Consider the following 12,699-nt stretch of genomic DNA (forward strand, 5'->3'; position numbering starts at 1 on the left):
CTGACTTTCTGACAACTGATGGACTTTTCTCCTCTCTAACCACAAAGGCTCAACTCCATTCTTTTCTTTTGAGACAACACAATATGCTGTTTTTTCTGCCTCTGGGAAAATAAGAAAGCATAGAGCATGCTTCTGAAAAGAAAGGCTGCAGAAGTTTTATCCATATTTCTTGCCGCCCTTCAAGGAAAGAGGCATCAGGGTTGGGGGGAGGGCACTTCTTTGAGCCCACACCTGATATCAGTGTATCCTCCTCCATGTTCTGACTTTAGAAGTCTGCCTCTCGGGGCGCCTGGGTGGCTTAGTCGGTTAAGCGTCCGACTTTCGCTTAGGTCATGATCTCGCGGTTCGTGGGTTCGAGCCCCGCGTCGGGCTCTGTGCTGACTGCCAGCTCAGAGCCTGGAGCCTGTTTCAGTCTGTGATTCCCTCTCTCTCTGACCCTCCCCTGCTCACGCTATCTCTCTCTTTCTCTCCTAGAAATAAATAAAACATTTTAAAAATAAAAAAAAAAAAAAAAAGAAGTCTGCCTCTCACCACATACCAGCTGGGTAAATTAAACAAAGTCATGTCCCTGCCCTTGATTTGCTCATCTATAAAATGGAGAACAATTTATCTGTGTCAGGGGCTTTTTGAGGATCAGTTATCTATTTAACAAATTAACCCCCCAAATTTAGCCACTCGCCAAAACTGCATATAGCAGAGACAGAATATGTGCAAAAATAGAAAGGCAGCATAGTACGGGAGTCCAGCACATGGCCTTCAGAGCCAGAATGTCTGCACATAGTTAAAGTACTTAGAATTTCTGGCAAATTGTAACCACTCCATGATGTTTGATTCATGTAGGTAGGTTAAATTTATTGAACAAACTCCCATTTCTTTGGAGACCTACCTCTAAGATGGGAATTTTAATTTCCTCATTTAATCCTCAAAAAACCAAAGAGCATATTAAGGTATTAGAGTCCAAAAGAAAAAGTCTGGAACAGCCTATCCACCCCCCACATTCAGAATGAGGAATTTATTTCAAAGGCAGAATGTTTTCAATATACAAACATCTGCATAAAGTTTTCTCCTTGTAGTCTTTCATTTATGTTCTCTAAGTTTGGTGTGCTAGCGAATTACTTGATAGGACTGTATACATAAAATTCCATGCCCTATTTCAAGGAACAATGTAAGGTATTTTTAAGAACAAAGTTGCCCATTCCTGATTTTTACTCTGTTTTTACTTGAGAATCTAACCCTATCTAAGTGCTGACTCTCTTTGTTAAATTCAGTTGTGCATTAAATGGGACCCCACTAGTAAACTGACTTCCAATGTGTCACGCCTGAAATGCTGTACCAAACTGTGGCATGTTTTCTTTCTCACCCCTGCACATACTTTCTTCTCCAGAACTGGTTGAAGACAGAAGTGTGGAGTCAGCAGTCAGTCTTTCGTAATAATCAATTCCGCAAGTGCACTGAACACTGTGCACAGCACCTTGACTACGTTCTTTTCATGGATTCTCCCCAGTGTAGCTCATGCTGCAGATTCCGGAACGAGCTCTGAGGACTCCTCCCAGCTTTCTCACACCCACAGGAAATGAAAATTCAGTGATGACTTTTGGGTATAGGAACAGTGCTTTGTCAAAGCCTCTGATCCATGAAGCAAGGAGGACCTGGAGTCCTTAGAATTATATTCTTATTACTCAAGCGATTAGTTAAACCCACTCTACTTCCAACACCTGCTTTCTTATGAGTAATTACTTTCACCATCACTTATTCCAACAACGCTATATACTCAGAAACACACCCATATGGACACCCAACTGGGATTGGGTCCTACCTCTCACTCCTTGTTAACAACAATGGCCAATATTACCTTTTTGCAAAGCCTAGCTTCTACTGCCTGCTATGGTAGGTGGTTCTCCAACTCTAGCATGAATTAAAGTCACCTGAAGAATCTGTCACACCACAGATTGCTGGGTCTTACCCCACTAGTTTATGATTCCGTAGGTCTGTGTTGGGGCCCAAGACTTTGAACTTTTAACCACTTCCCAGCTGATGTTCTTTCTGTGGGTCCTGGACCCAGACTTTGAGAACAGCTGCTCTAGTTTATAAAAGACAGTACAGGATTTTGGTCTGTTTGTTGTGGGTTGGGTTGAATTGTGTCCCCAAAATAATTGTGTAGAATTCCTAACCCCACATATTTGTGAATGTGACCTTATCTGGGAATAATGTCTTTGCAAAGGCAATCAAATTAAGGAGAGGTAATACTGGGTTAGGGTTGGCCCTGAATCTAATGACTGGTGCTCTTATAAGGAAGAGTGATTTAAAAAGTCAGAGACATACTCAGGAGGAACAAGACCATGTGATGACAGAGGCAAAGATCAGAGTGATGTAGCAACACACCAAGGGATCTAAACACTGCAGTAACACTAGAAACTAGGAAGAAGAGAAGATTCTTCCCTAGAGACTTCAGAGGAAGTATGGTCCTGCCAATACTTTGATTTCAGACGTCTACTCTCCAGGGTGTGAAAGGATAAATTTTTGTTGTTTTAAGTCACCCAGCTGGTGGCACTTTGTTATCGCAACCAGAAGAGACTCATACACACCACTGTGGAGATTGAGTAACCCAATGTTTCATCCTTCCCCTCATCTGCATCTCTGCCACGGCTTCCTCATGGGCAAAGTATATTTCCTCATGCCTTGACGATGAGATTGGCCATGTGATTTATATTGACAAATGACAAGGGAGAAGAAGTGAACATGCCCCAGCTCTGAGTCTTGATGCTTCTTTTTGCCCTCTTGTTCCTCTGTCATTACGATGAGAATGGCTGTCCCTCAGGTGGCCACTGACCCTTCAGTCTGAGGCAGGTCTACCCCAATCTACCCCACCTATACAGCAAGAAGTGCAGCTTCCCCAGCCTCCTCACATGGCAACCAAGACAAGCCTAAAGCAACAGGAGTCTTCCAAACTCCCCCACCCTGTTAAAAAAAAAAAAAAAAAAAAGCCTTTGCCTGGACCTGGGTTCTAGACATTGTTCTACCATGGTGCAACCTGGCCATGCTTTTTCTCTGCCCCAACTGTGAAATGAGAAGGCTCAGATTAACTTGTCTCTAAGTCATTTTTGAATTGACCCCAAGTGTAGAAATATCTACTTCTACCAGTGTGGAACATTACAACAAACAAAAACAAAATATTAACTTGAAGCTTCACTGGGGAAAAAGTAGACCTAATCATGATCAAGTAGTTTATTCATGTACTCCTTCAATCAGTCACCATTTATAAATACATGCTATGTGTATTAAGTACTTGTTACGTGGCAAACACTCTACTAGTGGCCAAAACATAGAAGGCAAGCAAAACCAGAGTCCATGCCTGTCCTCATGGAGTCAGGGGAAGCACTTATGTTATTTAAATGAAACCCATGTCTGACTCCTCCAGCAGGGTAGCAGAGGGGATGGAGAGGAAGCCCACATTCAAGAGATATGTTGCAAGATGCCATGACAAGACTCAGTGAGAAGTCAATGGAACATGTGATAGAGGGGAATGCCAAATATCTCTCCTTAACCAGGCATTTTGGTCTCTTCCTCTTTAACAAGAGTGCTCAATAGCAGCTTCCAATTAGAATCTCCTGAAGTACTTAAAAAACTTGAGAAATAAAAAAAAATGCTGGGGATGAGAGTCCTACCTCCAGAGATTCTGATTTCCTTTACAGCATTAAAATCATTTTTTAAAAACTGTCCCCACCCACAAAAACAGGTCCCATATAACTCTCTGCTGAGTCCAGGATGCACCCTGTATTAGTTCCTATTGCTGTGTAACAAACTAAACAGATTAACAAATAGAAAGTAAGCACATTTAGGGGTGCTCAGTTGGTTAAGTGTCCAACTCTTGGTTTTGGCCCAGGTCATGATCTTGAGGTGCAGCCCCGCACTGGGCTCCATGCTGACAGTGTGGAGCCTGCTTGGGATTCTCATGCCCCCTTTCTCTCTGCCCCTCTCCTACTTACTCTCTCCATCTTTCTTTCAAAAAAGAAAAATTAAAAAAAAAGAAAAGAAGTACATTTAGCACCTTAAGACCATATTGATTTACTAGCTCACAGTTCTGTTGCTAAGAGGGATGTGTGGGCTCACTTGTGTTCTATGTTCAGGTTTTACAAGGCCTAAGTCAAAGTGTTAGGTGGGTTGAAGACTTATCTGAAGTCTCTGGGGAAAAATCCATTTCTATACTCATTCAAGTTGTTAGCAGAATCCAGAATCCTTGCCGCTGTCTGCCAGGGACCACTTGTATTCCTACTTACACACCTCTCTCTTGAAAGGAGTAACCTGTGTGTTGAATCTTCTCTATGCCTAGAATCTCTTTGAGTTCCTCTTCTGCCTTCCTCTTTTGCTACCAGTAGGAGAAAATGCTTTCTTGATTGATTATATTAGGCCCAGCTGGATAGTCTTCTGCTTTTAAAGTCAACTGCGCCTTTTAACATAACACAATCACAGGAGGAATGACTCATTACATACATGAGGTCAGGGGATAATGATATGGAATCCTGAGAGTCATTTCTAGAAATTCAGCCTACCATATATTATAAGCATCTAGACAAGTGCCTGGCACTTAGTAGGTCCTCAAAACCTAACTTATTAAATGGAAGGGCATCAACTGCCACATTACTGTGACAAAGAAAGAGAAGGCATAGAAAATCAGAGAATGGTTGATGGATGGGTCATTTATCATGTTTAACTGAATCTACATATATTACCTCTTATAAATTTTCATTGGAATATCTCTCACACACATACACACTTCCACAAATCAGATACATATGGTTTAATACCTTTTCACAAACATGATACGTATGTGTAGACAGCAGGAAGCTCAAGAATCACCATATCCCAGCATCCCAGATGCCCTCATGGGCCTTCCAGTTTCTTTTTTTTTTTTTTTTTTTAAATGTTTTATTTATTCTAGGAGAGAGAGAGAGAGAGACAGCATGAGCAGGGGAGGGTCAGAGAGAGAGGGAGTCACAGACTGAAACAGGCTCCAGGCTCTGAGCTGGCAGTCAGCACAGAGCCCGACGCGGGGCTCGAACCCACGACCCGTGAGATCATGCCCTAAGCGAAAGTCGGACGCTTAACCGACTAAGCCACCCAGGCGCCCCGGGCCTTCCAGTTTCTAACCATTCTCTGCTCTTATACTCCCCACTTCATACACATAGGGGAACCACTATTCTGACTTCTAATGCCATAGATTTATTTTGTCCAGTTTTTGAATTTTATATAAAATGGAATCACATAATATGTATCTCTTTTTTAACATCTGGCTTTTTTTTAACATCCTGCCTGTGTGTTGTGGTAGGCAGGCTCTAAGATGACTCCCAATGATCCAACCTCCTGATATTTACAACCTCCCCTTGAGTAACTTATATCTAACCAATAAAGCATGAAACATTGAAGGGATGGGACTTCTATGATTAGGTAAAAAAAAAAAAAAAAAAAGGTTGTGACGTCCATCTTGCTAGCAAACTCTATTTTGCTTTCTTAGCTTGTGTGTTTCCATGAAGCAGACTGCCATGTTGGAAAGGCTCTTGTGGCAAAGTACTGAGGATGGCCTCTGGCCAACAGCCAGCAAAGAACTAAGGCCTTCCACCCAACAGCCTGTGAGGAAGTGAGTTTTGCAAATGACCATGTGAACTTGGAAGCTTATCCTTCCCAAGGTGAGCCTTCAGATGACTTTGGCCCAGCCAACACCTTGATTGCAGCCTATAAAAGACCATGAAATGGGGCACCTGGGTGGCTCAGTTGGTTAAGTGTCTGACTCTTGGTTTTAGCTCAGGTTATGATCTCACAGTTTATGGGTTCAGGCCCTGCATTGGGCTCTGCACTGACAGTGCAGAGATTACTTGGGATTTCGCTCTCCCTCTCTTTCTGCCTCTCCCTGGCTTGCATGTGTGCTCTCTCTCTCTCTTCCTCCCTGTCTCTCAAAAAATTAAAACAAAAAACAAAAAACCATGAAGCAGAAATCCCAGATTAGCTGTGCCCAAATCTCTTTCCCACAGACGTTGAGATAACAAAACGGTGTTACTTTAAGCCACTGAATTTTGGGGGGATTTGTTACCAGCAATAGATACCTAATGCACATGGTTTATCTTTGTTGTTTTATGCAGTTGTAATTCATTCATTTCCATTACTTTATTGTAGGATTTGGTAAAACTTTTTTCTGTAAGGGACAGATAGGAAATATTTTAGGTTTAACGGGCCAAAAAGCAAAAACGAAGTGATTATGTAGGTACTCCTACATAATTTTCACAAGTCACAACATATTCTTTTCCCCCCAACCATTTAAACACGTGAAAACCAAACTTAGCTCATGAACAAGACAGAGATAGGCAGCAGGCCATATTTGGTCCGCGGGCCATAGTTTGCTCACCGCAGTACAAGTTGGTCTGTTTATACCACAACTCATTTGTCTCTTGTTGGTTAACATCTGGGCTATTTCCAGTTTGTAGCTATTACAAATAATATAGCCAAACATTCCTGTGTATGTCTTTTGGAGATGTGTATGCATGTCTGTCTGCTATACACCTACATGTGGAGCTACTGGATCACAGGATAAGCATATATTGAACTTAATAGGCCGAATGGTTTTCCAAAGTGGTTGTGTCAATTCACAAAACACCATCAGTATTTATGATTCCTTACTGCTTCACAGTCTTGCCAAGAGTTGGTATTTTCTGTCTTTTCCTTTTGTCCACTCTAGTGGGAATTGTTTCCCCCTACCCCCCAAGTGATCGACCAGAAATGAAAACCTCAACTTAACTTCTGCATATCCTTCATTAGGTTGAACCATATGATACTGCTCTATTTCTAGGTTAAAAAAAAAAAAAAAGAGAAAGAAAGAAAGAAAGAAAGAAAGAAAGAAAGAAAGAAAGAAAGAAAGAAATTCAGTATTGGCTATTTCTTATTGGTTAAACTAATACTTCCTTCACATCTTATTTACATTTATACTAAAAGTGAAACTCAAACAAGAATGCAGATCAATTGAAAAAGATCTTAAATATTTGGGTTGAAGTAAAGTTTTTAAATTAAAAATGGATTTCAGTGAAGCAGGCTCCAGACTCTGAGCTGTCAACATAGAGCCCGAGGCAGGGCTCGAACTTACAAACCTTGAGATCACGACATGAACCCAAGTTGGACACTCAACCGACTGAGCCACCCAGTACCCCCAGCGACTTTTACATTTTAGTATCACCCAGATCCTTAAAAGCTTAAAAACAGACTAATGATTTTTCACTTTTACTGCACATAGAATCACCTGTGAGTTTTAAAAACTTAATTGTCCCTATCCAAACACTCAGAAATTCAGATTCTGTGAGATTAACTTGAAGCTTAAAAATGTGTGCTTGGAAAAGACTAGTGCACAGACAAGGTCAAGAACCACTGATATTGCCTGTCCCATGGCTTTCTTTTTCAAACATTCTAGGGAAAGACTTAATGCTTTGGGGGTGTTACATATATGAAAGGGGAGAGAAGCACCCAGATTTCAGTTTTTTCCATATATTTTTAAGTAATCTCTAACCCAACATGGAGCTCAAACTTACAACCCTGAGATCAAGAGTCACGTGCTCCACCAACTGAACCAGCCAGGTGCCCCTCGTTCCTCCCAGATTTTAACGTGTTTGGTTGCGTATTAAGTTGGAAAAATGATTTTACAGTGAATACCCGCTGCATCTCACTGAAAAGGTCTCTGCCTACTATACCAAAGATGGAAGCCTTGGGTTTGATTTGCACACAGCTCTATGGACTCAGTTAAAGTATCATCCATGGCATGTTATGGTTACACACAAGTATTTTTAAAGTATTTTAAAGACACCGGGAGGGGGGAAAAAGAGAAAGGAAAAAAAATATGTGCACCCAGACACAGCCATATTACCAGATAGCAGGACTAGGCACATACTCCCTGGCCAGAAAAGCAGGTGTGCATTGTACACCCTCAGGAACAAAATTAATAAAAAACAAAACAAAACACAACAAAACAACATGACCAAGACAGACAAAATCTAACTAGTCATCTTTTGGGAAGAATCAAATCTTTATACTTCCTTCGAGTTATTTTCCACAGTGGTTTTTAGACAGAGATAGAGATATATCTAACCTCATGGAACCATTCCAATTTCCAAGCTGAAGACCTTTAAGAGTCTCACTGCAGTCCTGAATCAGATTTTCCCCCCAAGACCATTCCCTTATCTCTAGCAGCCATAACCTCATCTACATTTCCACATGCAGGGAGGGGGGGGAATAAAAAGCCTTCGGAACGTCATTTTTATCAGTATTTACCAGCTCTGGAATTCTATTGCCCTCCGCGTGATTCTTTCTCCTGTCTGCTTATAGCAACCCAACGCCTGGAGTTAGGACACAGGGTCAGAAGTTGAAAGGACACTAATTCTCAAGCGCTGTTGATTTTTAGGCCCCATCACAGACGGCCAACTGGCTCCCAGGCCAAACAAGCTGCAAGCTTGCTAGTTGGGAAGCAAGGCAGAGTTCCTTCATCTGACATCTCAGGTGGGATTCTGGTTCCTAGATTTGGTTCTCAGTAACCCCTTGAGGCTGATGCCTGTTTAGGATTTTTAAGCCACCCCCCACCCCCATTTGAAGTGTTGATCCACCTGCGCCACTTGGATCACACGACGGCTATATCACCTGGCGGGAATCTCCAGAACCCCACGTATTCCAGGGCGCAGAGGAACAAGTTTGAACCGCACTCCGGGCAGCGGCTCTCTGGCCCAGGTGGGAACCACGGCCAGGCAGGGGCTCTGCCCTCCTCACTAAACGGCTGGCCAAGCACGCCGACGAACTAGCCCAGAAGATCCCCCCACAGACCCTACCTGCCTGGCCTCCGCGCCACCCTGCCTGCCAGGTGCTTACCCACTTCCAATTGTCAGCGAAGAGCTCAATCTCGGGTCTCTATTCAGCGCCGAACGAAACCCAGCGCACGGCATCTTGGGAAGTGTAGTCCTCGCTACGTCCGGGGGTCGCTGGCTCTGCCCGCGAGACGCCCCCCAGGAGAGATTCTTCTGCCTGGGCCGGCTGAGACCCGCGCTGCCGTCTGCGTGTGGAGACGCAGCAGTCCCCCGCGGAGGATTCGGGGTGCTCTCCCGGGTCGGAGGGAAGTAAGAGAACTACACTTCCCGGGCCGCCCTGCGCGGAGCCGAGCCGGCAGCCTCGCTTTGCGTGACCGCGGCAGGTTGGTCCTGGAGCAGATGAGCGCAGAATATTTAGGCGAAAGCGCGAGGAGGGGGGAGAGCGGGGCAGGAGGAGTACCTCGGCTGAGAAAATTATGCATGCGTTAGGGAAGCTCTAGGAGAATGGCTGTGGAAGGTAAGGGACGCTTGGGCATTTTAAGCTCCCTCTTAACCCGCGCACCCCAATACACACATCCCTGTTGAATCGCGGGGAACGTGGGGAGGAGAGGAAAGAGGGTGGTGGCGAGCGGGCCCTTTCCTCCTACACCTCCTGGCACTCACCTGAGCGTCGGAAGGCGAATAGGCGCTTTCTTCAGTTGCTTTGGAAAGACATGTAGGTGCGCAGGACTTTGGGATTGGAGGCAAACCGTACCCCTGCTGCGAAACGATATGTTGGAAGTGGGAAAGCCGGAGAGACAGGCGTGAGGTCTCGGCTCCGAGGTGTCCCTTTCGCTGTCCCCTGTCACCGGGGCCGGCCGGGTGGCCACGGGACTGGGAATGCTCGTTCTGCCCCCCCCACGTGGGAGAGGACCCCCGGCCGGGTGCGTCATCGGGAAGCATGGACTTCCATTGGGTCCAGGGCCCCTATCGTGCGCACCCGGCAGCCGTGGCAGCAGATGTACCCAGAGGGTGGAGGTGCCCCTCCACCTGTCTGTTTTTACGACCATCCCGGGGGTTAGCAAAGTTTACAAAAAAGAAATGGAATCAGGCAGGAATAAAAAAGAACAGCCAACCTCTTCCGTTTGGTTGAATCTTTTTCTTTGAAGATCACCTTCCTCTTTTCTAGCATGATTTTGGCCTTTTGGCTTTGCAGTTTGGGCTCTACGATAGGGTCTCCCCTGAACCTCCTGTTAGAAAGCGAGGGACAGGAGGTTTCCCGAGGTTTCACTTCAGAATCTCTTCCCGTGGGACACAAGACTTTTTGTGTGTGCAGGGTAGTTAATGGGGAAATATACATGCACCAGATGTGTTCGTGATGTCAAATTAGAGGTCAAAGTGTGCCTGAATGATACAAATGCAATAATCATGGGACTGAAGTTACCTGCAGAGTTAAGGTTCCTGAGTGTGGCTCAGGTAAGAGGGGAACTGGGGCAGGGAAAGGAGGGCATGGCGGCCAGCCACATCTGGCTCCTTGCCAAGGGGAAATGAGCCCGTTCTGTGTCACTAGAAGCCAGAGGGAGCCACAGGGCCCTGCTTCCCTCGCCCCTTCCTGCCCCAGGAGAGAACAATTGAACTACTCTGACTCCTGTTCTCATTATAATTATTTAACCACCTGAAGTAGCGTCAACCCAGTTTCTGGGCTCAATACCTTAACTCAAAAACCTATTGCCTTTGGGCTGAGGTTCAGAGCTCCCCAGTTGGCTACTTTTAGTTACCTGTTTATTAATATACTCACGTATATGGTTTCTATATTACATATATAACATACATGGTTTGGAAAAAATAAACAGCGAAAGAGGTTTCTAAACTTCCTGTGCAAATATACTAATAAGGTGAGAACCTGGCTTTCTGCCTTGTTACAGTTGATAAGTGAAACAAGGCTTCATATGAGTGGGGAAAAAAAGCTAAAAGAAGATAAGGCTCATCCTGAGCTTCAGGTCAAGGGTAAGTTGACCTGCTGGCACCCCTTCTGCCTCACCCTTCAGATGACCTGGATTATCCTCTTTTCACTCTTCTGTGTTTCCAAGTGAGAGACACTCCCACTGGTTGCCAGTCCACAGTGCATTAGAAAAGAATTTCCTGTTCACTGTAAGAAGTATAAAATTAGTCATATTTCTTGTCTGATGGGTTATTATACCAGCAAAATCAGACCTTGCAAAAACAAGGGCTTTGGAATGAAGTACATGTGGACTGCAGAGGCTTATTTTTATTTATTTGTAGAGATTTGTTGGTTCAAGGGCTTGTCTAGTAAACAGGAGATCCTGAGTTTGAATCACAATGAGGTCTCAACCTGAGGAATGAAGGAAGTAGTTTCAAGTTGGGCTGCAAATAGGATTCCTAGCTCAGTTTCTGGAAAGGCTGTTTGCCCAGCCTAGACTGGGCTCTTCCTGGCTGTTCTCACCTGATCTTTCAAGGCTCAGGGAAAACTTCACTCTCTCTGTGAACCTGCCTTCCCAGCTCTCTGCCCTAGTCTATGGGAGGCGCCTTCTGCACTAAGTTTCCCTAGTACCTGTGCTTACACCTATTTTAACTTTTCCAAAGTTAACCTCGCAATAGAGTATAACTGACTAACCCCTTGAGTGTTGGACCTTGTACTCCCAGCCAATAGCACAGTACCGGACCCATAGTACGTACTCAGTAAATGCTTCTGGAATGTATGGGAAATAAATTCATGGCCACTTCTATAACTGACTCATAAGTGTGCATGGGGCTTTCCTAGGAGCCCAAGTGCCATAAAATCAGGGACTTTCTGAAAGATTTAAGGGTATGAGAGACTCTTAAAGGAAGTACCCCTCTCTTCAGTATTTTTGTCCTGATGCTCAAAGAATCTTTTAGATTCTTTTTTAGAGCAGTAGTTCTCATCTGAGGAGAAATGGTTTTCCTAGCACATGACTAGGATATATTGGGGCTGCTATTGTTTTTTGTCCATAGGCCGGGGCTGCTGTATGTCCCTCGGTGCATGGCTATCCCATATAAAGTTCACAACCCTAAACTAGGTAGCAACCAGTGTCCCTAAGCTTGTTGAGAAACACTGATTGTGAGAAGAAGGAATTTTGCCAGAGGAACTGGAATAGAAAATACAATATGTGTTACTTAACCTCTGAACTTTAGTTTCCGAATCTGGGAAAAAGGACCCACTACTGTGTGCTTCCCAGCAAAGTGGAGAGGATTTAGTGAAAGGAGAGCTAATAGGACGGTACTTAGAACATAGGTCCTCAGCAAATGTTTTTGTACTCCTATCCTTTAAAAAAAAAAAAATAAAAGCTTCACTATTTGGCATGTTTTGTATTCTGAATTTTCACTTACACAAGTCTAATTAGCAAAGTAGAAGGTGTTTTGTTTTACCATGTGTAACCTGTTTGCTTAAGTAAGCTTGACCTTGTGTTAAGTGTAAAGTGTTAAAAGTATTAAAAGTGTTAAGAACAGATAGGGAGCTCATTCGCTTTGTTGAACCTGTAGCCTTGAGTTTGAGATGATAAAGAGGTGCCCTATGTTTTATGGCTGCCCTGGGTTATGTTTTCTTCTCTGAATTTAATTACAACATCGTGTGTCTATTCCCTTGCCTCATAGCCACCCATGCCTTGCATTTATGGGCAGCTGGGCAGCTTAGAGTTGTGCCTCCCAGCCATAGAGCACATGGTCTGCATTCAGGTTGGGATTATATTTACAACTATTGTCTTTTGAAAACAGAACAAAACCAAACAATTGTAGTAAATTACCCCCAAAGAGCTGGAAAAACTAGGGCCATTAGGGAGGAGGTAACATGTGGAAACCACAAAGTAACCCTTTTTCTGTGGACTGACTGTATAGATGATTGTGTCCATGAGGT

At 44.0% G+C, this 12,699-nt stretch overlaps 1 protein-coding gene and 1 long non-coding RNA gene across 6 annotated transcripts in view; one reads left to right on the forward strand and one right to left on the reverse strand.

Annotated features, from left to right (window-relative positions):
* Positions 1-9,118, reverse strand: part of LOC120228666 — a 247,575-nt gene extending 238,457 nt beyond the window's left edge. For all 3 annotated transcript variants that reach the window (XR_005527554.1, XR_005527552.1, XR_005527553.1), the window contains exon 1: positions 8,893-9,118. This is a non-coding gene — a long non-coding RNA (uncharacterized LOC120228666). The remainder of the gene's footprint in view (positions 1-8,892) is intronic.
* A 111-nt stretch (positions 9,119-9,229) lies between these two features.
* The window catches only part of SAMD12 (sterile alpha motif domain containing 12), a 398,489-nt gene continuing 395,019 nt past the window's right edge, over positions 9,230-12,699 (forward strand). The window contains exon 1 of one of the 3 annotated variants that reach the window (XM_039227211.1): positions 9,230-9,345. In XM_039227211.1, the coding sequence (XP_039083142.1) occupies positions 9,333-9,345 (13 nt within the window). In that variant the 5' untranslated portion in view covers positions 9,230-9,332. The remainder of the gene's footprint in view (positions 9,346-12,699) is intronic. The other 2 variants (XM_039227213.1, XM_039227212.1) reach the window with 2 other exon arrangements.

Source organism: Hyaena hyaena, unplaced genomic scaffold (genome assembly GCF_003009895.1).
Source record: "Hyaena hyaena isolate Hyena2069 unplaced genomic scaffold, ASM300989v1 scaffold_26, whole genome shotgun sequence".
Classification (NCBI taxonomy): Eukaryota; Metazoa; Chordata; class Mammalia; order Carnivora; family Hyaenidae; genus Hyaena; species Hyaena hyaena.